At 50.5% G+C, this 27,337-nt stretch overlaps 1 protein-coding gene across 2 annotated transcripts in view; it reads right to left on the bottom strand.

The window, feature by feature from the left end:
• LOC149341132 (uncharacterized) overlaps nt 1-27,337 on the bottom strand; it is a 187,866-nt gene that overhangs the window by 105,183 nt on the left and 55,346 nt on the right. For both annotated transcript variants that reach the window (XM_089543010.1, XM_089543011.1), the window contains one exon: nt 3,247-3,430. In XM_089543010.1, the coding sequence (XP_089399136.1) occupies nt 3,247-3,430 (184 nt within the window). The remainder of the gene's footprint in view (nt 1-3,246; nt 3,431-27,337) is intronic.

Raw genomic sequence — 27,337 nt, 5'->3', positions numbered from 1 at the left:
TTATTACGCTAAGTTGTTAGGCTATTTTTGTTGTCGTTGAAATTTTATTAGTCTACTTCGAGAATATGGAAGATAGCTTTAAATGGGCGGGGAAGGAAGAAATATACAAAATCCACCAGCAAAAGAACACTGCTTTCTGTGGCAGTTTAGAGAGGAATGCCGCGAGCTTGCAGGCTCAGACATTCATCTTAATCAGAGGGCGATCTTTCACGCGAAAATGCTTCATTTTTGTTTAGTTTTTATATTATACTACTGCAGCAGAACGAATATTTATTAGACCATGCCCCTACTATTCCTTGCTGGAAACTTTTTCACCGCGGTAAACAGCGCAGAGGACGCCCAACTAACTGTACTGTTAAGCTTTCTGTACGGCGTCGCGATGCGAATAGCAGAAAAGCTCCGCACTATTCCGGAAACTAATGGCAACGTGCGAGTACTAGAAACCGCCATTTATATGCGTCATTAAGAGCATGGAATTGGAAACAATTACAGCCCCCGATAACAAATGATATAAAGCTAAGCGTGCCTTAAACTTGCTTTCGTAGACTACTGAATTATGCATGCCTCCCCCTCCCCCCTCCCCCCCCCTTCCAGAAAAAAAAAATGGAGAGAACACAACTCCACCTTAAGGGCGTGACACGATGGCGTTGATGGGTTAATGCTCATATATGCGGAATTGGTCATTCTCTACGTTCATAGATCCCTGGGAGTCCTCATACCGCTCCTGGCTCAGTGGTGCAGCGGATAAGCGATGCGCACCTGCCCTGCGATGGCAGGTGCTGCCGCCGGTGGGGCTTGTGAGACATAGGTTGCTCTTGCCGGGCAATCTCTCACGACCAATCATTAATTTAACTATCGCCACCTGCCACGGTGAGAAGTTTGTGCACAATCCGGTGGGCAGGCTGTGACGAAGTCACAAGGTCACGTGACCTAAGTGGCCCGCCTGCATCTTAGGTTGCTCCTCTGGGGATTTTTTGTGGGCTCATTGCTCACGACCAACGACGCCGACGCTGACGATTACGCTGGCTTTCTTGCCACACGGGGCCATTAACGCGTTAAAAGAAACGAATAAATCTTCTTTCTCAGTAATGACGTGTAACAACTCCCTCAACAGCCGGAAAGCATTACGAAGTTGCAATATTGGAACGCATTACCGGCAAATACGAAGCCAATTACTTTACCTGAACATGAAAGGTGCCGCAATGATATGCTACAACAGGAGAGCGAAAAGGTGGCTCAAGCTTCCGCCATGTAAATAATAACAAAAGGAGACGAAAGTGGCAAAGTGGATCCATTCCTGTCGTTATGCATGTCCATCAGTGCATTATGGAAACCTCATTCAGTCGATCGAGCCAAGCGCCGGGTCGAAAGCAAGCACCTGCCTTTGCGCGTCCTTCTTCATATCTCGTATACGGCCTAGGAAGAGCAGGAAAAGAGGAAGCCCAAAGAAACTCACGCTGTCGAGACGCTGCCTCAAGAGAAGTAAACGAATCGTAGTCGCCTCCCGTGGTGCCGGATAGCAACGCAGCCCAGACGGCTGGCCCGTCAATCAAACGTTTCCCGTGGCGCAGTCGGCGCAGACTAGGAGTACGCTCACCGCGCTCATGCGTCCCTGTTAGCTTAACAAGATGAAAACGCAGTCGAGCCGGTACTTGCAGGAAAACTGGCGGAAACTCAGAAAGAAAAATCGACTTTTTTCGGCAGCATCTTTCCCGCAAACCAACAAACGATATAAAAAGCTCGAGCTCACCCACTCAACGTCCCTGTTTTTTTTTTTACTTCTTTTTGCAACAAGTGAGTGCCACTGATTCTCTTGCATTTCTATTTGTTGTTGATCACGTGTGACAGCTAGCGGGACGAGAACGAGGATATCTGCCCAAGGCTCTGCGAATCACCGGCCGCTCTTGTTTCTAGTTGTACAGCCAGGCAAAGAAAAAAAAATACACGAAAAAAATTGTACTCCGAGCAAAAACAAGAAAAACGAGCGGTGAATGGTGGTGAATTGGTGAGGCTTGTGAATCTCGAGCGCAGTGACACACGAAGCAAAGAAAGGGAATAGGAAAGAACTACTTTGAACAAAACTATTAATGCGCCCTTTCGTCATTAGCGCACTGCACTGTTCGCGCCTACTAGTTACGGTCAAAGTTCGCTCGAGAAGCAGAAGCCAAGCCAGTATAAGAAGAAACTAGTTACTTTCAACAACCCAGAGTGACTGAACGTTGCAAACGTCGCACTAGTTAAATAAAAAATAGCAGCCTAAGAAATATGAATGCAAAAGTTAGCGGCAGCTTCATTTATTTTTTTAATTGTTTATCCTGTATTCTCGAGCACGTCATTCGCAGGAAGCAAAGGGAAACTGTTATTTTTTGGAAAGGAACTTTTAGTTTCCATTCTAGTTGTACATTTAAAGTGCCCATAAAATAGGGGCATATCAGAGTAACCAGGTAGTCCTTATGTTTCGCCTGCATAGAAACGGCCATCGAGAGGTCACGTAATCGGCGTAAGAAATCTGCTCAAATGTGTTTCGCAACGATGATCTGCGCAGGATTTCGTCAGCGGGTGAAAATATCTCTCGGCGCTCGGGATCGTGAACCACGTTAAGAAACCGCGTAATACGACATGCCCACACCCCGGTGTCCGAAAAGGGCACATTTAGGCTAGAGTACCACTGCAGTTGAAGTTGCTGTGGTCATATGCGGCAGTGATTAAATAGCGCACAATCTGCTGGATAGTTACGTGAGCACAGAGAGACTGAGTAGCGACGACGAATTATGTGAATAGACAAAAGAAAAAAAAAGTCATGCATACACAGATCTGGTTACGACAGTCCAACGCGAACCCCATCTGTGTCAGTCGCACTCGATCCCTGCAGGGCGGTTGGTTAACTAAAGTGAAAAAAAAAGAAGATATTTTTCAGCGAACGCGAAAAGACTGCGCGCAACAGCTGATTCAACGTCGATCCATATTCTATCTGGCCAAGAGTCCTGCAGATATGAATGGCTGGTCGTGTTTGTTCGCTTCCATAAAGGCCTTTTATGTAAAGCTTTTTAGAGGCGGCCTAAGCAGGCAGCTGCCGGTGTGCATGCTCTTTTAGAGTTATTTACAATAGACTCCCGTTTATTTTCTTACACGTTCTTGGAAAACTTCGCTTAGAGAATATATCTGTTTAAACGCCTATTTGATGAGAGGGCAAGTATCTGAGACCTACGGAGCTGTTATCATCGAAATAAGCAAACGCACGCTCACCCTTTGCGGCCGCCGAGGGCCGACTCTGCGTCTCGTAGGGCGTCGAGTAGAAGTCGTCGTCCAGCGTCCCAGCGACGCCGGCCGCCGCGGTGGCCAGCGCAGCCGCCCTGCGCCGGGCACCCATCTCCTTGCGAAACTGCTCCTTCAGGTCGGCAGGGTCGCAGTAGTCCGGCACCAGCACCAACTGCGCAACCACAAATGAACCGATGAGAAAGCGCCACGGGTATGCGCATGCCAAGGTCAGGCGCGCGTGAAGCTGCTGCATCACAAACAAATATTGCGAGCAAAATTTTTGCAGGTCACCTAGGTGGGCATGGGCGAACACATGCCAGTTAGATCGGCCGGCTACCACGCGTCAGGCCATGGCTGGACACGCAGAGAACAATTGGAGTTCTAAGGTTACGGAGACGCTTTAGATGAAAAACACAAAGAAGAAATATTACGACTGAGAAAGTCAAACACTAGTTACCCATACAAAACTAAAACTAAAAAAAAATCGGCATTACAAATTTGAATGCATAGAGAAAACTCTAGCAATTAAAAAAAAGACCGAAAGAATTGTCATGTTTTTCTTTCTTTGCTCTTGCTGCATTTAATTTTACACGGTATTTTTAGCTGTTCTGAAGAAGATGCAGAAAAAATACGAGCTCGTTTTATATCCACTGTATCCCCTGGCCTCGAGAGTTGTATTCAAGGAGCAACCGAACACAGTGCCCATGAGGTAATGTTAGTAAGTGAGCAAATATTCAACAGCCTTATTGTAAACCTTGTCAACCTTGGCGGGCAGCGACACACACACACAAAAAATCCTCCTCGGTCTGTGGTTTATGAGACGTCAACAAACGGAATAAAGGATACCATGAAAAAACGAAAAAAAAAAAATCACTGTATCATAAACGTGGACAACCAATACTGCCAGGACTAATATTCGCTGGAAATAAAAGTCCTTTCCACTGCCTTCCAGCCTAGCTATGCCAATCGAGAGCTAAATTCATGAACGCTTCGGTGCGGCACCCGCGACAAAAAAAGAAATAATGAACGGGCGAAAGCGCATTCTCGCGCATGAATGCAGCCCGCCGAGCCGGCTTTACGCAACGCGTATAATAACACGATACACAAAGCGGCTCTGCCAAAACAATTTCCGCGCGAACGCGTCGCAATGGTCTTCGCTGCCGCGTCGACGGCCGTCAAACGGGGGGCGTTCGACGGACCGCCCGGAAAGCCACGGGACAGCGCGTGGCGCGGCTCGACAGGCACGGACAGCACACAAACAAACGCGATACCACTTTAATTAACGACACGCGGCAGAAAGCGACGCACCACGCTTTCAACGGAGACCCCCCTCCGCCAGCCGCGAAGAACTTTAACTCACGCCTTTTTTTCTGCAACATCGCGTCGATGAGAAGAAAGAACAAAAGCTCCTGGACCACGGCGGGAGCGTCAGGGACGTGCCATACTTTTTCCTACAGACAGACGAGCAGGCAAGCATGCAGAAAGGATGCAGGCCCGTCAGGCGCACACTCGGAGAGACATCGCCGATGTCGCGCTCCCTGTGCGATGGCCGAGCAAAAAGGCACGGCGAGCCATAGCGCCGCTCGGAATCTTCCATCATCCCAGCGTCGGTCGTCGTCGCCGCCGCTGTGGGAGGAGGAGGATGGCTGCCTGCATTACTCACCCTGATTGCACGCGGTTCCCGCCGCAGCCTCCGTCCGTCAATCCAGACTCCCCCCTTCTCAACCTCCTCCTTTCCTGCCTGTCCGCCTCTGCGGTCGCTTGACACATACACGCGGTCCAGAGGCCCATACGCTCTGGATGTGTCACCCTCCCTGCTTTCCCCGTCTTGCCTTTATTGATACGGAAGTGCGCGACACTCATGCAGACCGCCATGAAGCTCCCGTCGGGCCCTGGCTCCCACGGGCGCCTCGTGACAGGCTCGTCCGGGCGGACGTCCACGAGATCGCCCAAAGCGGCGGAGGACGGGACAGTGAGGCGGCAGGAAGACAGAGGCGATTTATTGACAGTGCTTCGAGCTTATAACGTAAAACAGTCTCGACGCGCTCTTTCGAAGCAGAGACGCTCATCACCGCCTAAACCGCCTCCTGCGAAAGCTGTGCTTGTAGGCTCTAACAACGCGCCCCGAGCGCGAGCAAGCATCGGTACTTTACTTTGATTCGCTTTCGCTTTAACAAAGCGACAGAGAGATGCTCCAACTCCCAATGATCCCGATTTAAGCGCTCGTGTTCTCAGCGGTTGTTCGTATCCGCGCTTATACTGCAACCCTGCCCTAATGGCGAAACTCAAAGGTGAAGAGAACGACTGAACCGGAATATCCGGGAGACACATACATCGTGACTCGGCGAAGTAACTCTGAATATCGTAAGGATTGAAGAAAAGTCGCGCCAACAGGTGTCATGAGCCCCGGTTTCTGTTAGCAAACGCTCTGGAACGCTCATGTAGTTGTAGTCACAAAGCGGGTACAACGAACATGCACTGCGAAACTTAATTCGAAGAGGCTACACACAAAGGACTGGATCGCAGCTCCTTCACACAAGCTATATATATATAAAAAAATCCTTTTTACGCGTAGTGTCGTCTGCTCATGCACATCCAAACACAGGCAAATGGCAGTCCTCTAAAATATCGACCGTCGTCTACGCGGAGCCCGCTGACAGGTCGAATAAGCCGCTCACTCGATGCTCGCAGTACAGCACGTCAGTAGCACCCGCGGTATCAAACGCGCGCACGACGGGGCAAATTAATCAGCGTAATAAAAGGGCCTTACTTTCTCCCACCAGGACTAAACTCCCTCCCCAGGTCTCCCCTATTGTTGGCCCGGTCGGATAGCAAAGCGTTCATGCGGGCGCTGTTCGGCGGCTCCCTCTGAGCCGATACCATTTCTGTCAGAGCGCAGCTGGGTCTCCGACACGCCGAGTGATGCGTCGCGTTCGCGCTCCCTGCCCAAAAAGCGGCCTCAGCATGGCTCGTCCATTGTGCCGGAATGGCAGAGCGGCACGCGCTCCCTCCATCTCTGCTTCTTCTTTTCCCCCTTTTGTCTCTTCCTCTCTCTTTTTTTTTTGTTCATCCGTGTCCGCTACACGCACATTTCGTTCGTCTTCGTCGCTCCGCCACCATTGTTATTGCCGGTACCGCGCGCTCCCCGTTGTTGCCGCTGCGCGAAGAGCCGAATCAGCAGTGACAAATGGATCGAGCCCGATGCTCTCTTTCTCCTCCGTTTTCTTCTCTTCGCCTCGCACGGCCGGCGGATCGCGTGTGTACGGGAGCAGCGAGCGAGCAGCGCGGCGCCCGATCGCTCATCCGCCTGGTGGTCCCGTACCTCGGCGCGCGCGCGAGCGCCTTATCTCTGTCCGCCTCTCTATGCCTTTGTCACCACCGGTAACGTTTTCTTTCCTAGTTTCGTAGCACGTTGGATACAACTGTCATTCCTTTTCCTCGACGTTTTCACAGTCCCCTCGCTATCGCTCTTCCACTGTCTCCGCCCGGGCATGCACATCCCCTCAGCTGACCGCTCCGAGGTGGTTCTTCCCCGGTTGATGTCCCGAGTCGTAGGCTCTGTGTCTTTCGAAAAAGCCACCTTCGCTCTGACGCAGAGTTCACGCTGCCTACGGCGAGTGAATTGAAAAGTTTTTTTCTTTTTTATTGATTAGGGAAGCGACAGACGAATGCCGCGATCCAAAGCCGCTGGTATCGTTTGTATTGCAGCCAATGATGCGGCTACCGCTACCGTATCGTACAAACTTCTGTTCATATTTCGTATAAAACACGCTCGAAACTTATCGCAGAATGGCCATATAAGAAGCACAGTCAAAGGCGCAAACATGGGAACGACGCTACAGGAGTTAATATTCCACTGGTTTGGTCCGGTGATGACGAGGAAGAGCGACTGTCGGAAGAATTAAGTGCGTTAGAGATGGACAGTGAAGAGCAGACGGCGCGGGGACGACTAAAGACGACATGGGTAGAGCTGATAGAGTTACACATTCAGAAGAATTCAAAACGGATACACCTCAGCGTACGAAGAGGTAGGATACATTTATAAAGAGCTACCGCACCCAGACCGTTTGGATAAGCTAGAAAGATGAGGAATAATATGTTTGAAACTTCCCTGAAACCACAAACTATAAGACCTTGGATTAAAAACAACAATAATCAGCACGTCTGCACCCCAACTTTTCCAAATTATCCAAGCGTGAAAAATTCGCAAAGTCCCCCCTCCCCTTCCCCCCGAAAAAAAAAAAAATCAGAATGCTTGCGATCGTGTAATGTTCAGAAACAATATTCCGGAAAACTTATCAAGTAAGGCACCGCCACAATCCGGTATAAAGCTAAAGCGTGCGCAAGACATTCCGGAAAACCTCAGTTCCGTCGAAGTGGACTTTTCGCTTTTTTGACCAACGGCTCCTGTGTTTCATCTCGCTGCAAAGGGGAGACGGGAAATCCGGAGCAAATGACAACAGCGGCAAGTGCGACACCGCGAAGCACTTTGGCGAGCAGTTTCCGGTTTACGACCCATAAAGCTTCCGAAGGGCAAAACCTCCGCAAACGACAGCAAATTCCGTGACCACCGTTCCGGGGAAGAGTCGCACAAGGCAAACACCGCCCACTCATGGTCGGACGGTGATGCTGGCCTCCTCGAACGCGCCGAAGCGACACAGCGGAAGCCCTAAAAATCGCGTCTCTCCGCGAGCTGACGCCAATGAAGGATGGCAGACATAAGAGCGTCCCATGGCGCCCCACAAAAAAAGGAAGAGAGTGAGTGAGTAGGTGAGAAAGTGAAAGGGAGGACGCAGGGAGTAGACCAGAAGGACATGTCCTCGGGCCATTTCAGGGTGGCCTTCTTCGCACGGTTTGGAGCGAGACGCATCTTCGTACGACGCATTTTTTTTTTTGTCACAACGAATGTGATGCTTTGACGCGTCCCCAGAGCGCGGCTCCTTCAAAACAGTGAGAGCGTCAGGAGGCCAGAGCACGTCGTGCAGAAGGCTGATGGCCCCTTCGAGACCCGCAAACGTAGATTCGCCTTTCCATTTTCTTTTCTTTTTTTAAGCTAGTTTTTGGGGGGCGACGCGCGCGCACGCACACGATGCCTCCTGAGGAATGTGTTGCTTCAACTGAAGTAATGGACGCGATTCGGGGAAGAGAAGAATGGGGCTGTCGTAAAGATGCGCGGCGCACGTTCCGACAGTGAGCGGACATTTGCGTCCCATTCATACCGACATAAGTTCGTAGGTACAGTTGCTAGCATTAACAAGCGCGTAGTTTTGGAAGCACACTACATTCGAGGAGAGGAAAACAAAAACAAAAGAAAAAAAAACACATTACAGAGATGTTGCCAACGCACCTAAACATCCTCTCCTCTGGTTTACGAGCGACTGTTACGGTAAGAGCCGAATATACGCGGACTTCCAAGCTCCCATGGGCTCAAAATGCTGAAACCAGACAACAACGAATCCCAGCCAACATAAGCGTCAGCAAACAACGAAGCTAACCCTACAAGCGCACAAGCCACCCCCCCCCCCCCTCCCCCCTCCCCCAGCGAACTATTTAATTCCTTGCCAGAGCCGTTCGGCCAAGATTCGTTTACGGTTCTACGCTTCGCAATTTCTCCCCGGCATCTACCAACCCAGCTTACCGTTTCAGAGCAAAACACTACGCCGTCGGGGCACGTCTATGCGAAAGAACGACACTAAAGAATAAAACGAAGAGAAAATCCAGCCTGAAAACAGCTGAACTTGCGTCATGCTCGAACGCGTCGCTATTTATCAAAGCGCGCTCTCTGAACTCATTGTGCCTTGCTTCACGGCTCATGCGCCTCCACTGTTGCTTCTTTCTTTTCTCTCTTTCTCTCTCTCATCCACGCACGTACAGGGGTCAGCATAAAGCATCAATACCCTTTATAACTTTCTTTCTCCTTACGTCACTTCTTTCTTCATGCTATTGTTACCCTGAGTTAAGGCAACCTCTCGGCTAAGACCCCCTTTGATGTTCTCTTTTTCGTACCAGAGAAGCCCAGATCCATTTCCAAGCTGGAAAAACAAAGGCGCGCGGAGAAATATGGCAGCCACTTGCACCTGCGCCACACGCGAGCCCCGCGATTTTCTTCCCTTTAACCGATCAGGCGGCTCGATTTTTCACAGCGGAACACGAAAGGGCACGCTGCTTCCGACACGGTCAGAGCAGCGAGCTCCAACTGCGATCGCCCCGGAATAGACGCCGCTCCGCATTCTGGTATACGCGTTTTGCAATGCACGCACATACATAAAAACCAGCTTCAAGTCAGATTTGGCCGACCACTATATACAGTAACCAGCCATAACTTCCCGACGTTGCAATATATCACGCCGAGAGAACCGAAACGACAGGACCAAGTGGGAGTAAGAAGCGAAGGAAATTTATTCCAGGCGAAAAATAATAGCGCCGGCCACGAGCTTCACTGTCAAAACAAAACAAAAAAAAAAGGCACGCGCCTTTGCAATTTGAGAGAGTATACCAGTACTTTTACGCAGAGCGACCGACTACAGAACAGTACAAGAAATCGCGGACTATACGCATCGCACTTTTTTTTTTTTTCCGAATGGGAACAACAGTCTCTCGAATGGAAAGCCGACTGTGCACGCTTCACGCCAATCCTTATATTCCTCCCCCCTTCGCGCTCTGCAGCTTGACGGTTGAGAGGTGAAGTTTTTTATTTCGAAAGCAGCACTACGCGAGTCGTCGAGCCATTTCGCGGAGCTGACGAAAGGCCATACTGCGCATGCGCGAGTAGCAGTGACGTCACACGGCGCACAGCTGGCGCGCCGCCGCCGTCGCTGCACGGGTGACTCAGAGGTGCCGCCGCCGCGCTTGCCAGTTGCGCATGCACAGCAGTGGCGCGTAGCTAGCGTGCCGGGGCCGCCGCCGCTGCCGCGCGCTCTCCATCGCCCCTCTCTCTCTCCTCGTTGCTTTCGCAATCCTCCAGGTTTAACCAGAGCTAAACCACAGCCAATTTTATTCCCTGCAGCTACGCAACACGAATACGCCTATATGGAAGCAAAAAGAAAGTAAGCTGTACTCTAGCGCACGCCCGCTTTATAAAAGAGCGTGCGCTGGAGGACAGATTGCTCTTACTCCTTTCTGTCTATAGTGTAGAACACCGTGAAGATCCACAGTTCTTGGAATGGGCGTAAGGCTTACGAGAGATATGTTAAAACTAAAATAACCCCTAAACGAATAATGATAAACTAATGTGCGGCACTCCACGAAAATGTTATTCACGTCCTATAAACGCGCGTCTTCGGTATTGTAGAAAAAAAAAAACGCACAAAAAGAAAGAACGTCATAATTATTAAATAAGTACGTATCGATAGCACAGTTCCGATAAAGGTTACCGCGGAGCCTGTAGGTAAATACGGGCGTGGTGATTACGTAAATAAAGAAGCGCAGCGGAATGTTAGCTTGACAGCACAATCAGGGCACATCCGTCAGAGTGCGCAGTACGCGTCGGCTTCTTGGAAGAGCGCAAGACAACGCTCGCCCGAAAAACAGCCGCACGACCACAGCACGGAACCGCTCATCTTTCTTTCAAACCACCCCAGCTTTCATCCTAAGTAACGCAATCGAAGCTCCTTAAGCCTGGCCTCCCCCATCTTTTTCCATCCTCCTCGTTTCTGGTTCATTATTCACGGCGCGGCTTACCGCCGCCACACTCATTCGCGAAAGCCTCCTCGCTGTTGCGCAGCGCTGCCAACGAATTACGGCCAGGAAGCAACCTATTAAAACAAAAAGACCATTACTCTCCATTACGAGAAACATGGCGGTTCAACCAGCGCACCCTTTTACCGCACCCGTGACTGTATAAAGCGCAAAAAAAGAAATTTTCTTTTGTGAGCGGATTGAAGTAGCGAGATAAAGGTGTTCCAATACATTACTTCGCAACCAGCATGAACAAGAAACTAAAAAAAAAAAAAGTTGCATTTTTCTCTGATTTCTTTCATTACGACGCGCAGTCTCTGGAAAGGAGCGCAAGCATTACTGAGGTAGTCGTCCTGGCTCGCCGTGACGTGTCTGTCTCGTTCCAGATGCTGCGAAAGCTCTGCACGAAATTCAGTAGGCTCGTTCCTTCACTCTGCAGGCAACACCGGAGGAACAATATTGGGACCATGGAGGCGTAAGCTCAGGCGATCTCTGCGTAAACTAGAAAACAATGCGATGGAAAAGTTACAGTACCTCAACGGAGCGCTTCGGGATTCTTCAAGTAGCACGAATCTACTAGAGTTTAGATCTTTTATTCTTCTCCGCGCTTGATTACGCTAATGTCATCTGGGACCTACTCGCAGGTACCTCCCTAAAGTGGAAAGGATGCCGAGTGAGGCCGTTAGGTTTATTTTTAATAAATAAGGAATATCATCTGTTTCGGGGCTAATTCTTAAAGTAGGACTAAGGAGAATTTCTTACAGAGTTAGAACTTGTAGTTTAAGCTTCGCGTTCAAAGTAATCAAAGGCCAATGAAATTTCCACAGCTCGCAGTGCATCACCTTTTCGTCCGGCTATCTACAAGAAGTCATTACACTCTCATTTTGCTCCCCCTTTCATGACATGTCGGAAACAATGCGTTCAAATACTCTTTCTTTTCACGCAGAGAGGCGGACTGATAGAAGTCAGATAACGGTATAATTCAACAAAACAATATTGCCAAGTTCCTATGTTTGATTCTGGCGTGAATCATTTCATATTGCACTTCCGATGGCGAAACTGACCCGTTTTAACCTGCACTCTCGACGTAAGTATTTGTACACTGTTTGCTTGTAAACTTTGATTAAATTGTGTATTGCAGCTTTCATATTGCTGGGCTTGCAAATTTGTATATTTTTCGGTACGAATTCTTTTCTGCAGGACTGTCTGTCTAAATGGTCTCGCTTTTGTATTTCTTTCTTTTTCTTTCTTGCTATCTTGTCGTTGTGGTACCTAGCCACCTTACAGCGAACTTCAAGATGGGGTTAGCAGTGTTCCGAATAAAATAAAAATAAAATAAAGCTGCCCGCTCAAGGCACCAGAGGAGCTCCTTCGCGCGCAAGCTGTCTGCGATTGTCGCTTTCGCCGGTGGCTCCAAGGAGTGAACGCGCGCGAACAATATGAGGCAAAAGCAGTGAATGTGGCTAACAAAGGGCGACGATCTGCGGCCAGTAAGTCCGTTTGGCTACGAGCAAATATTATGCAACTTAAAATGTGGAAGAAAGAAAGGTTAATGGCTACACAGTAAGGCACGCATCTTAATACTTACTGAATTTCCTCACAACCTGAAGCATTTTCAAAACGCCCATATCGTTTCATTTTGGACAGGAAAAACTCTGAGACAATGTCGGCGGGCGGTCCAATTTAATGACGTCACCATGACGTCGAATCTCCTCGTGTGTCTCATAAGCGCGGCTTAAACTACGTCGCTTATCCGTGCGAATCACAAGTTCAAAGATAGAAAATAAATACGCCTACTTGCGGGGAGCAGAATTCAACCGATCCTTCAACGGAGAGACACAAGCCCATAGCATTGCCCTATATCCTGCTTTTGCGAAACAGCCAGCTCAGTCTTGACCACAATTACCATTTCAGGACGAAACTGCTGGTAACAACGGATTTGAAAATGGCTCTTCGCGAAAGAAAGTTACGCCTTTGGATTTGAGCGCATAACTGAGCCTGCCATAAAAACAGGAACGACACGGCGTGCTATACGGTCCCCGGCAACGGCCCACCTGGGTGCAGTCAACGGTGCCGAGAAGTCATCTGTAATCGCACGCGGAAGTGAAACACAAACCGAGCACGCGGCGGCGCTTAATTGATGTGCGCGAACGCACAACCGGCATTAATCGTAACCACTTAATTTCTCGTTTCCATTCCACACGTAGTTATCCCTTCGCTAGGTACTCTTCATTTTCTTTCTTTTCAGCACTTTTTTTTTCTTCAAGGAAGGAAAAGAAGCGATCACCGGACGCTAATGTTTGCAACGCCATCATTACAGCTGCACATACACGGCACGCGAAACCACTACAGAGCACAGCAGTCTTAACGTTCGCTGTAAGCCACGGCTCCCCAGGGGAAACTTATTCAGCGTGATGTTTTTCTCCTCTCGTGCTTGCTCGCGCTCTGTGAAAAGCATTAAGAGCAGAAAGGGCACATGGATATTCATATTTATTAATTCTTTATGCACCGCAGTTCCAGAGAGCCTGTAGCAGCCGCACCATGCCGATCCGAAACCGCATGTCGTGTATCACTGAAATCAAAGCCTTAACCGAGGAAGGCGCACCATCGGTGCGCGCACGGCACTGGTGGTCACCCCGCTTGATGACGGTGATGGTGGTTGGTCGAGGCATTTCGTGCGCAGTACCGGACAGCAGTACAGAGTGCAGGCCATTTAAAGCTTTTAAAGAGATCTAGAAGCATATATTCTGCTACACGCTAATCCCCCATAAACCTCACGCAGGGGCACCACCGGGTCCCAAACAGCACGTTCGATTCCAGACTAAGTGTACAAAAATGATGAGCCTTTCAACTATGACCGAGCATCATGGAAGAAGGAGAGCTTAGAAGAGGCCCTCGCTGTCTCAGACGCATGAATAAAAGGGTGCCGGAAGTGACGTGTTTTTGCAAGTACTACCGGAAGTCATTGGCTGGTGGTGCAGTCAGTAGTAACGTTGAGCACAGCGGCATCGTCTGCTTCACTGTCTGCTGCGCATGCGCAAACGCGCTAAGACAGAGGCCACCTACACCAATGAAGGAGCTCTCACGACCGGCTACAAAAAAATTTGCATAACGGCCTCACCTAAATTCCTTTCCTTCCTCCATGCCGAGCACTTTCCAGCAATGCTTTATTTCATTCCGCGCCATCCTTGGCATCTAAAAACAAGCAGGGACAACGGCCCGCGCATAAGCACGGCATCTCACGTACGCCAACAATTTTTCTAGCATGAGTGCAAAGTATGGCACACGTAAAGAAGCTCAACGTTTACGATTTCATCAGAAACGAAAAAGCAGAGCCTAACGGACGGAAAGCAGAATCTGCACGGAAATAAAAGAAGAGCACCCCCGGAGGTCGCTCACGGCCGCCTCTTACTCCCCGTACCGAAGCACTTGTTTCAAGCTTGCCGCGAGCGACCTGTCAACGCGACACAGTTTCGGTAGCGCTACGCCCCCTTTCCTACAAACGCCACTCGCCTGCCGCCAACTCGATTCTCTGAAACGCCAAACAACATTGGTCGGCTCAGGCCTCACCTTAATCTATTCAAATCCTTTGATTTCAGCGACGGAATGGGCTTCGCCTTCCACATCCCACGCGGCCATGTTTCTACACACGGATCGTATATTCGCGGCGCGCTTTCCACGACGGCGCTCGCCCCCGCAGCTTTTAACCCAACAGCGAGCCAGGCAGCGGTGCGACAACGGCGCGACTCGCAGCGCACGCATGGGACGCATAAAGGAAGGGGGGGGGGGGGGGGGGGGGGGGGGGGTTCAGAAAGCAGCATTGCCCCCAGGCACGCGCGAAACATATATATACTCGCAGCGAAGCCATCGGGCTGCCGTGCGGCGAAGCCCACCCCGACCGCGCGCGCCTCTCTCGGGAGCGCATGTGCACCCAATCCGTACGACACGCTCTCCGCCTTCAGCGCCGCTTTCCACCCGCGCTGTACACAATGGAAGAAACGTGCGTAAGCAGCGAGCGTTATCCATTCACCGGCGGGAAAAGCAGGCCTACGAGCGCCGATTGAAAACACGAGGCGGCAGATGCAAAACAAAACGAAAACCTGGGGAAACGGATACATCACGACCGGTGGAAAACGTGGCGACGGGGGCTCTGGAAAAAAAGGGGGAGGAAACAAACGACACGAAGAAAAGGAACAAATAAGCTTAAGGGCAAACACGAGAAGAGTCCCCGCCGCCACTCTTCGCTATATGGGCGTGACGAAGAAGCAAAGAAAGTGAGAAAAAAAAAACGTGCATGGCTGCCACGTGGGTGTAGAGTGTTCGGAACGTCGCTCCTATTTCGCCCCGGGCTAGACTCGCTCGGAGGCTTCAATCCCGCCCTCGACACCGTGGCAAGCTTTCTTCAGGGCCCTAATCTCCATTCTTATGGATGAGCATCTAAGTCGCCATGTTCAAGCCTTTAGTTTCTTTTTTTTTTCCCTTCGGTACCGACTACCGGAGAATGCCGTATGCAGATCCACGAACCAAACGTGCCCCGCACTCCCGTTACACGAGAAGTTGCTTGCCTCCCCCTGTACGCCCGACAACTGCTATGCGGATGCGTCCTTCTCAGCAGCTTGTCGCGCAAGTAGTTTATATGGAAAGAAGGCATCGGGTTCTCGGTAGACTCGGCTGTCACCCCGCATTGTGTGACGACAATGCGACTCCCTCCGCATATATTTCGGGAACACCCGGGTCAAACTGGCCGTACATTTCCTCTTTCTCTTTCACCCACGTAACTTTTTAGCGCCACGTTGAAAGCAGGATTTCGTCTTCTAGACTTTTCCCACTCGTCCGCTTCGAAGAAGGAGGCAGAAAAGGGGGGGGGGGGGTGTTAAGCCGGCGGGAGCGCTTGTACCCCAGCGCGTATTGCGAGACCGCATTCTCTAGAACTCCTCCAGTCGAAAACGCCTGCTCCCGAAGAGATAGTGCTGCCCTCAGGACAATCCGAGCGGGATGGCTTCCAAGTGTGTCCGCACGCGTCCCTATATCATCTTCGTTGCCATGCCAGCGTGCATACGTCGTGACCTGCGCGCCTCACATATTGCGAGTATACACGCACGGGACGCCTCCTTACACGCGAGGAGGCAACGGAGAGGAACAGAATAACGGCCCACCCGTGCGTGCAACAAAAGGACCTGCTTCCCCCCAGTTGTTTGCGTAAGCAGGCACGCGCGCGCACGCATGGCTTATGTAATCGCGCCTGGCACAGGAACCCGGGGTTCGAGGCCACGGATTCAGAGAGGTCGGGTCTCCTCTTCCCCAACTGCAAGCCCCGAGACTGTCTCTCCTTCACTTGTCTTTTTTCTCGTTCGAGAACCGGTCGTCGTCTTTAGCCCCCACAGTTCCTTCGCCACCACTTGCTTCCTCCCTCTTTAGCTTGTGTATATATTTTTTCTTTCGTTTTCGCGAGCTGGTGCTCCTTCGGCTACCCTTGCGGATGAGCCCGGGGTTACGCGGAGCAGCATCCCACCGCTCGATACGGACGAAGAGAAGCAGCCCGCTCCGCACATCCGCCCCGAGCTGCTGCTTCCTCGCGGCGATGCGAGCGGGCGTAAGCAGCAGCGCCGGACGTCGACGAAGCGAAATGCACACAGAAGCACGCACGGACAGGCAGGAGCAGCAGCGGCGAGTAGGCGGGAACAGGGTAGAGGAAGGAGGTGGATGCGCTCAAAAAGAAACAGAAAAAAAAAGAAAGAAACACGCTAGTACACTAAGAGAAAAAGGACAGCAAGGGATAAGTACACAGTTCGCCAGGTTCGTTCCTGGAGAAGAGGCGGTTCCGTCGCAAGTGGATTACCGGAGACGAGGCTGCTCAGCGTCCCGGATCTCGGCTCGTTCGCTCCTTCGTCGCTAAGGCGACCTACACTTGCACCGTTCCGCAGCGTGAGCCTAATGCGCCGGGGTTCGTATCCAAAGCTCTGATGAAGTCAGGTCTCAAAAAATAGCCTCTTAGGCGATTGTCGGTGGATCGTTTGAATGCGTCAGCAGACAAACGTTCGTTATACCCGAGGACGACACACAATACAGTTCGTTATATCCGACCTGGTACATTTAGGTCCGTTATATCCAAGGTCAACACACTAAGTTCGTTACATCCGAGGCCCAGCAACCAAAGTTCGTTATATATATCCTCGTTATACTATATCCGCGGTAACGCACAAAAGTTCGTTATATACGACGTAGTACACTAACGATTCGATATATCCGAGGTTAACACATGGAAGGTCATTGTGTATCCGAGGTGTCACACTAAGGTTCGTAATATCCGATGTAGTATACTAAGTTCGTTCGTAGCTTCGTTGTGCAGGTTGCCACCTACCAACCGCGGCAGGTAGGCCACCTGTCGCTGGCTACTGTCTGACGGCTGTCGCCATTTCCGCTTCCACTTACCTTTCTAATGCTCCCGCACTGCTAGGAGGAAAAGTGAATTTCGGCTGACAAGCAGGTTGTCCACGCCAGAGCGCATACAGTTAATGAGCAATTCCAACCTCAGAGGGAAATCTGAGAGAACGCTGTGCGAGCCCACATTAGTTTCCGGAGCTAGCATAGCGACAAAGTCACTTTCTTTCCGACAGTTCCAGAGCTGGCACTAAAGCCTGCCCGTAACTACAGCACTGAAAGAAGACACAGCTGCGGATTAGCACCTGTCACTATCACCACAACGGAGGTTCGTTGGGGGCACCGTTTGTGGTAGTGGTGCAAACGTGCCTCCAATAAGCAGCGAAAACCTCACGTTGCGATGCACGCTTGATATTAGAGCTCCAGTCAATCGTAAAAAACCTCAGCGTATGACTCCTCTGCAGCTTCTGGACCAGTTTGGCGTCATACTCCCTTTACAGACCCTCAAATTTTATTCCGCGAGTGCGCAACGCAAAAAACAATAAAAAAAAATTCTACCGTCGAGACCACTCTGAACCCTGCCTACATGCCTATAGCGCCCACTTTAAACCTGCACACCACAATGTCCTGCACATGGGGTCCTCGGCGCGAATCCTGCGTAATTTCTTCTTGTCATCTTTGAGTTTCGTCACCGGGCATACCCATGAGCCGACGAAGGCGCCGTTCCGGCGCCTGCCACAGGGGCGAGCCGTCTCCTTGACGAATGCGCTGAGACCACGCGGAAAGTGCACAGACATGATGTGTCTACCTCTCAGAGCAGTAATTAGTTAGGCGGACTGCTCTCGCGAATTAATGACGCACCCGTACCCAAGCACTAATCAAGGCGAAGCAACGTCAAGTTACACTTTCCTCGCGAACAGACGTGTAATGCATACACCTCCTGGAAACTAAATCAACACACAAGAAAGCGTCAAGCCGGGCTGCGGCAAGGCCTCCTCGGCGCGCTCAAAAACAAGGCGCCCGCTAGCGGTGATGGAAAAGACGGCGACGGTCGTGGTACGTGTCTCTCCGCCTTCTGCAGCGGTGACGCCACACACACGGGGCTGTTCCGGCGCCGAGCAGGGGCCAGCAGCCGCGCACTTCTCGGCGGCGCCGCACGAACCAGACGGGTCCCGTTATCGGGCCGCCGTGTATATCCTCTCCTCTAATTGACGGCCTTTCGACGGGGCCGACCCCTAATGGGATGGGCGTTTAAGGGCAGCGCGCAGGTTCGCAGCCGCCTGGGCTAATTGTTACCCGAAATTGCCTCCTCGCGGACGTACCTCGGCACAGTGTCGCCGCGCCACTGCCCGAGCCATGTGGGGAAGGAGGAAGAGGTATGTGTGTGTGTGCAAAATGCGCGCACTTTATCCTGGCACCATCTGCTCCGATGGGTGCTTTGTTCTTTGCCCCGCCGTTCACCTTTGCCTTAGGGACGAAGTCTGGAAACCACGTATAGTTTGCGTGATGGCCGCGCTGATGGCGCGGTGGCGCCGCGGTGGCGCCGCGGTGACGGTGGGGAGTCCGTCGGCTGGCCGAATCGGGACGGATCGGCGCCGGCTCACGCAACGTCGCATTAAAGTAAGAAACTATAGAGAAAAAAAGAAAGCTGCGCAATTAGTGCGCCAATCTTTATTTCACTCCAGACATTGAATTCACAAAGCTAACAAAACTCGGGCGCCTGTAGCTAATTTGGCCGTCACAGATTAGGGCCCTTTGAGTGAAGCAACTCTGTTCATTTTGAATAAGTATATATAAATCGAGAAAACGAGGAAAAAAAAATAGGACATGTAAGAAGTACCACCGCAGAGTTTTTACCGCTGGCAGATAACATTGTCAGATGGAAATGCACCGACTAGAGCGCGTAGACCAGCCTACGCCTGCGAAGCGTGGGTGAGATTGTCGAGACGACGTTCCTTGTTCCATCCAGTCTATCGCAAAGACGCGTCCCGAATTACACGCCCGCAGCTCCAACGGAGCCCACGCTGCTACTTACGAAAGAGCAGAGCCCATCATTGGCGACCGCGTCCAACCTACACACTCCCGCTTGGTGCCCGGTGCTTGGGCGTGCACTAGCTCTTCCCCACTCTCGGAGCCTTATTACGGCCGCCAGCGTCTTCCGTAGGTGAACTCTTATCTCGTGGAACCCAGTTTTGAGCTCACTACCTCCCGCGTTGACAAGGCGAGGGTTTTCTTTCGTTAGTCTTGAGCCGCTCTTATCGCGGAGGTAAGTGGCCATCTCCATTATATTTAATAAATGGAAGCCGGAGAACCAGTCGAAGAACCGAGCAAGCGTAATAAGAAGAAATGCGTGACCCGCTGAAGGAGCTCCAGGCGACGGCGAAAAAAAAAATAGCAAGAGCTAAAGTCCAAGACGTCACGCTACAGTCTCCTCTTTTACTTCCTAAATACGCAAACAAAACAAAACAAAACAAAAAACGAATATTAAAACAATGTGCCAACACCAACCCAAGTGCGGACAAAAAGCGCCGTTCGGAAACAAGCGAAAAAAGAAAGCCGCACGAGCGGTGTCACCTTAATGAAGACGTCGTCGTCTTCCTTTTCTTCTATTTTCCCGCACACCATCCGTGTCATTTCTTTCCCTTCCTTTCCGACCCCGCGACTGCGCAAGAAAATCAAAGGCGGAGCTCGCGCGGGAAGAAAAACATTATCGCCCCAGACTCACGAATATGACCCGCACCGCTCTTCATGAAGGGGTAGTAGAACGAGGAGGAGATAAGAGCCGGCAGCCAGTGGACGTAGATAAGAGGCCGCAGTGCTCAGTCCTCGGAAGCGATATGAACCTCGAAACCAAGACGCCCAGCGAAATTTGCTTATTTTGTGTCTCTGCTCTTCGTACAAGCTTGGGTAAAGAAATACCCGATGCGACCCAAATGGACCGGGCCGCCCGTGGCGGCGAGTGAGACTACGTCTAGTCAGAGAGCGAGGCATTATACGCAGCCTCAGGTTCCTGTCTGCAGTACACGAACGTATTTGGGCGTCCCTTAGGCGAAACACGACCGCTCGAGGCCGCAAGGGAACTGCAGCGCGGTTTGTGATGTCAACCCTATCTATATATACCGCACCGTCTTCATCGGCAAGGACGGCGGATATACAACGGCGACGAAGCGGAAAGAACTTCCTCGTTTCTTCCGTCCTGCAGACGTCCTTGCGAAACCCTAAGCGTGTCTGGAAGACCGGCGCAGCCGAAGAGGAAGCGGACCTTCGGCGGTTACTGTATGCCCTCTCACGAGGACAAGTAGAGGAACTAACCGACGCTCCGAGTAACTATGTGATAACAGCGCGACCATTTCAGCCCCGCGACCAAAAAAAGTCAGCTAAAAGAGAGCAATCCCATCCTGTTCTCTTTTCTGTGTTGTTTAGTGTTGTTTTCTGTTGCTGGCGTTCTGAGTACGCTCGTTCCGAATAATGTAAACGCGGACAGAAGCTACAGTAAGAGAATTACAGCAGCTTTGAATCCAGCTTCAATTAGCCAAAAGCCAACCATTAATATGAAGAAAGAGAACGTCGACGAAACCCGAAAAAAAAAATAAAGCAAGCACGACTCCATCAACAAGGTTACCAACAAGGCAGAAAGCACGGACCTCGGTAATTTCCCACCAGCCAGAAGGCGTAAATAAACCAGCGCGGCACAGTTAAAGGGGCAGCGAAATATTAAGAGCCTCGCGGATGTCGGACATCAGAAATTTATTAAGAGCCAGCACTAGCACTGTCAGTGGGAGAAAGGGGGGGGGGGGGGGGGGGGGGGACTTTTAAGAGGGCCTATGAGCAGGACATGAGGCCGAAAAGTAAATTTCGCTCTTCATATAAAAGGTCGACCACATTTCGAGTAAGGACTTAAGTCGAGTCTGCCCTCCCTCTCACCGCTTCCCCTTCTTTACTCGAACACCCGTGGCCTCCACCGCTTAGAATCAATCGTGTAATAAAAACAAAAGGTTGTCGAACAGCAAGATCAGCAGCAAGAAAAAGGCGATTAAGAAACCATGAGAAAAAACAAAGAGAAAAGAAAGTAAAAGACAGCCCAGGTACTGGCTCCAGTGCTGCTCGTTGAATCAGTAAAACAAGCCTGCAACAAAGGCACGCTGTTGCCCAAGCGAGAACAACTCATGAGGAATTAATTCGGGAGAAGCCTCTGCAGAGTTGCGCCGAACCATCCTGCTGCTTTCCTCCTGCCGATCGTTCGCCACTTCGCTTTATACGCAACGTTCGGCAGAGTTGAGCCCGCGGTACCTATCAGCAAAACGAAGACGTTACGCAGCAGATATCCTTTCTTCCACTTTAGCCCCTGCCCCCTGCACTCCTAACTCCAATAGGAAAAGACGTAAACAAGCAAGAGAAAAGCAAAACGAAAGAGAAGAAAGCGCAGCCGTATAAGAAGGCAGTACGCCACTTGGGAGCGCTCCAAGTCCGAGCGAAACAACGGAGTTACGCTCCCAAAATGACCGTGCACGAAGCGCTGCCCAAGAGAAGGGAAACGACAAAGGCCGTAGAAAAAACGAAAAGGAAAGGAAGGGAAGGAATCGGGCGGCGGCGAAGCCGACAAGTCCCGCAAAGTGGAAATGGCCGCAAAATCCATCGCAGACACCGCGCGGTTCGCGGCCAGCACGGTCATTTTGTGACGACGGCGGAGGAGGAGGAACGGGTGGTGGCCGGTATAGAGGGAGGGAGACGGCAGTAGCAGTTACGGGCGGCGAAGCAGAACGTTCTTCTCTGGCCTAGCACTGTAGCCGGTCGGAGCGCTACCTCACCCGCGCCCACCATCCGATTGCTTCGCGGGAGGCGAAAGAGCAGCCAGTGGAGGAGCTGGTCTTCTTCCTCCATCTCCGCGATAGCTTTCAACGGCCCAGACGCGCTCCGAGTGGAGCGCCGTACGTAGTAATGCGCACAGCCGGCCGTTGGCGCTGCGTCGTTTAAAACAATGCCGCCTTTTCCGTGTCCACCGGAGGCCCTTGAGAAACAGCACCGCGGGCCTCGCCGAACATGGGGGTGGGTGCGGTCAGTGGCCGCAGATGTTGCGCAATACGGAGGAAGATGGGGAGGTGCACCCTGCGGAGACGAGGCGAGGAAAACGATCCAGGGAGACGATTCGAGGAGAGCCGCTGTTCTTGTTGGTCGGAGAAGGATACTACCCTGCCTTTTAGCACCCAGCTGCCTCGCGGCCTGCTTACACTTTAGTTTCGCTCCGCCGATGATTACACAAGCGGGGAGACAACGTTACAGGGAACAAACCTTTCCCATGAAACAAAAAAAATCGCAAGTGAAATGCCAGATTATCGATATCCTTGGACGTCGTTCCAGCAAGATGCTTTCTGGGGGAACGGCAGGTCAGCGTGAGGATGCGGAGAGCGCGGCACTTCTGGCACCCGAAAATTGCACAGGGAATCCGGGGCGGCAGATGTTTATCTCCCCCCCCCCCCCCTCTTTTTTTTTTTTTGCGCTTCGGTGGTCCCATGTGCTCGCACGGCTGGGATAATTGCGGAATCGGCTTCTTTTCTTAAAACGCGCACACACGATGCAAGACACTCGCCCATATAGCATTGTCTTTAGTTCATTCAGCGTCGCCCTGCATCTGGACAGCACATGAAAGTAGTATGTCACAAAACAGATGTCGCGCGAGGACGCAGGGCGGGGCCTGGACGGGCCGGCGTACCAGGAGGGCAGGGACGATCGAGCTTGACAGAGATAAGAGACCTAGGCATGTTGCATATTCCGGGACCATCGACGCCCGGCGAGCGAAAAGAAAATGTACATTTTCAGGGCGCAGGTTTCTAGAAATGTGTGCCCATAATATTTTTTATAACATCGCGCGCACTCCTTACACCACTATTGATAACACATAAAAAAAAATCTTCTACTGTACTCCACACCTTCATCCGTCGCAAAGCGTACACGATTGTACTGCGCTCGCACCACATGCACGCCAAGGCACGCATGCACTCGGCAGGTCTCCGTGAATGAAACCATACAAGCAACATTCACGAGGGCGCACAAGCGCACGGCACATCGGCGGATTGCATTCTCACGGGCTAGCAGCTGAATGAGGGGCGGGGACTTGTTTTCGTCGTCATCATCATCATCAGCCTGACTACGCCCACTACAGGACAAAGGCCTCTACCATGTCTCTCCCAGCGAATCGAATAGACAGACATTCGATTCGCTATTCAAAAGTTTCGAATATTCGCACAGCTCTCACTGAACACAGCTATCACTGTAATGAAGAGGGGAAAAAATAGAATACACAGCTATCGCTATAAGGAAAAATGGAAAAAATGAGTCATATATATATATATATATATATATATATAAAGCAAACAAGGGAGGGGGAATGAGGGGCTCGTTATAAATATAAGAGAAGCCAACAGCCACAGAAACCAAGGTGCACAGGGGATATTTAATTAATTTATTTATTTTGTGCTGCTGTTCGATTCAGAATATTACTGAATATGTTATTGCTTAAAGCTAATTGATTAGAAAATCAGAAGAAAAAACAACCACATGCCGCCGGTGGGATCTGAACCCACGACCTCTGAATTACGCGTCCGGTGCTCTACCGCTGAGCTACGGCGACGGCTGTCAAACCTTCTGCTTTCGGGAGTATTTATGTTCACAAATAACCTAACTTTGAGAGTGTTCATCAGTGCCACCCACGTTCTTAAGCGGCGGACGTGGCACGTCCTGAGTTACCGCTGATTTGACGTAGAACGTCATCGAACGGCTACGGTAGAAGCTGTGCGAGAACCCTCTTATGCTTCCTATGGCGTCAAGGCTGCCAGAACCGAGGCCCTCGCTAAGCAATAAAGCAAACAAGGGAGGGGGAATGAGGGGCTCGTTATAAATATAAGAGAAGCCAACAGCCACAGAAACCAAGGTACACAAGGGATTTTTAATTTATTTATTTATTTAGCCGCCGCGGTGGCTCAATGGCTATGGTGCTCGGCTGCTGACCCAAAAGACGCGGGTTCGATCCCGGCCGCGGCGGCTAGAATTTCTTTGGAGGAGAAATTCTAGAGGCCCGTGTACTGTGCGATGTCAGTGCACGTTAAAGAACCCCAGGTGGTCGAAATTTCCGGAGCCCTCCACTACGGCGTCTCTCATAGCCTTAGTCGCTTTGGGACGTTAAACCCCATAAACCAAACCAAACCAATTTATTTATTTATTTTGTGCTGCTGTTCGATTTAGAATATTACTGAATATGTTATTGCTTAAAGCTAATTGATTAGAAAAGGAGAAGAAAAAACAACCACAGCAGCTTTTATAGCTGCTTGTTTCAAATACTGTAATACACTCGAAAAAGGCTGGTCCTCAAGCCGAAACGTCGTGAATTAAATCTTATGGTTTTTAATTTCTGGTGACTATCTTATATGAATCAATCAGCTGCCAAGGAATATATATATATATATATATATATATATATATATATATATATATATATATATATATATATATATATATATGAGTGTGTGTGAATAAACACGCCGCTGGAATTTTTGCCCTTGAGAACTCCCACAAAAAGTTCAATTTCGTCTCCTCTGCACCGCCTCTCCCGAGAAGGAATAAAAAAAAAGAATAAAGCCTCCGCAAAGAACCCGGCGCGAAGAAAACTCGCTCAGCGCCCACGCCACACGTGGACATTTGATCGGGGCCTTCCATTATGAAGACGTATATGGACGCTGCTCCTCTTCTTCTCCGAAGGCTCCACGCAGCGCCCGGCCATGTGATGAAATTCGAGAATGCCGCACGCGCGGGGGCAAGCGTCGTCACCTTCGGCCGTCGTCAGGCAACAGCGGCTGCAGCCGGTTCGTTTATTCCCGCAAGACGGCAGTCGCGGCGGCGCAGAGCACACATATACCACGGAATTACGTGACCTACAGGAAATTTGAGCCGCACACCACTCCCAGGCGCCGGCAGAATAGAGGAATAAGAAAGAACGCAGCAAAAGAAAGTTTCTGAGCGACAGAAGAAGAGAAGAAAGAAGAGCACTGTAGGGGCTGCGCTTGCGGAGGTGGCAGACCATGCGGGCGGGGGTGGGGGAAATTGAGAAGCCCACAAAGCGCCGACAATGCGGGAAAAAAATTCCAGGAATGGAGAAAAGGCAGGGCCAGAAAGATATTGAAAACACGAAAAAAACAAACGAGAGCGATCTGCCATATTTGACACGGGATATCCTGTTTGCAACGGAATGGAGTTTCGAAAAGACGGCACGAGGTAAATTTCTTTAGCTTCTGCCGCACAAACACAAAGAGGGGAGAGAGAGAAAAAAAGAAAGAGACGAAGAAGTGATACGAGAAGCGGGTCGCTGTCTTTCTTGCTACTATACTATATTGCTTGATCCCGGCCGTTATATAGAGGACGCAGGAAGGAGCGGGCGGACTGGTTGTACTAGAAAAACAGCGTGGAATCCAGGGTTTGACGGTAAGAGAAACTCTAGCAGCGCAGTGAAAAAGAAAGAAGAATGCGGCAAAAAGTCGGTCAAGCAAAACAAGACGAGGATAGTTGCCGCGCTGTTTACTCCGCGATGGCAGGCGACCTGCCCTGCCCTCTCCTCCTCCCACCGTTCTCTTCTCGACGCAGACATCGCCACCTCCAGGTCACGTCGCCTGTGTCTCGAAAAGGTGGCGTCAGATGCCTGGGACGAGACAGATACGAGGCGCGGCCGGCTATCGAGGAGCCCGCATTCAATCTGGTAGCTTTTTTTTTTCGGTCACTGTTATCGTGGCTCCTGTTGCTGCCGTTAGCGCCGTCCACAGTTGTTTTGAACATTGTTATTTTCACTGCCCAAGCGGGGCGGGACGCTTCGAGGAGAGTGACACAACATTCAAGCACGAAAAGGGCAAGAATTTTAATTTTCACTTACGTGCGCGACTCTGCACTCGAAAAGTTTGCGACAAAGTTAAATTTTTTGTTTCGCTTTTTCTTTTCAAGTAATTTTCGACTACGTTTAAGCGCGTATTGAAATTTCCGTTCCGTGAACGTATACCGATGGGGTCATGCGGTGGACGCTTTAAATATATTTATATAAACAAACAAAGCGCCCGACAAGAGATTGCTAGTGCAGTTTTTCCGGGGCGTCCTATTGAACCCGAAGAAATACTACGTAATTCAAATTGTCGACTGGAGGGCCTGCCGCATACGAAAAGGCATCAAAGAAAAAAAAACAGAACGCAGGGTCATGCGGCATGCCTGACGCTATAGAGTTGTATACCAAAGGCTAACGGATGTACTACAAGGCCTATACAAGTGCTTATCTTGCACCACGTATCTATGAGATAGACTGCGGAAGCCGATTCAAGTACTCGCCCAGCCCCGTGCCAAACTGAGGACCGCACGACCACTCAGCAACAGTGAAAGTACAGGCAGAGTTGAAGTCCAATCACAGTGCTAATTATGAGAAAACAGCAATAAGCTTTTTTTTTTTTTTTTTTAAACAAGGCGACAGCGCTTTGGTGTCAACTCATTAATACTGGCGGGCGTTTTATGAAAGGAACACGCTCTCAAAGAACTCACTGCCATAACGTGCCAGAGATTGCTCGTAGCTATGAGGCGCCTCCAAAGAGGATACTGTAGTCTATGCACAGGTACTCATAAGCCTCATATCTGACGATATGGATAAGCAAGAAAATAGCGAGTAATAAATTGTTTACTCGGCGACACTAATATACATGCTGTAAGCCCGGTATAGTACTTTTTTTTTATAAGCGCAATTCTTGCAACTCGCACAAATTAACTTCAATTCATGCTTCGAGCTTCTTTTCTGTGTGCCGTAGAAAACCAGTTCCACGTTTCATTTTTTGCCTTTTGACAATGGCCTCGAAGCTTTTCGTCGCCGGCAGCATAGGAAAAAATCGTCAACCTAAAAAACAAAGGGGCTTGCTGACATTTAGTCCTCCAATGGAACGAAGACAAATGTCACTTTATTCCGGGTGCCGGTGCCAATGAGTCCAGTTGTCGACTTCCTCGTCGA

This window comes from Amblyomma mixtum, chromosome 5 (assembly GCF_055824585.1).
Source record: "Amblyomma mixtum isolate Tamu chromosome 5, ASM5582458v1, whole genome shotgun sequence".
Classification (NCBI taxonomy): Eukaryota; Metazoa; Arthropoda; class Arachnida; order Ixodida; family Ixodidae; genus Amblyomma; species Amblyomma mixtum.
This window is presented reverse-complemented; position numbering and strand designations above follow the sequence as displayed.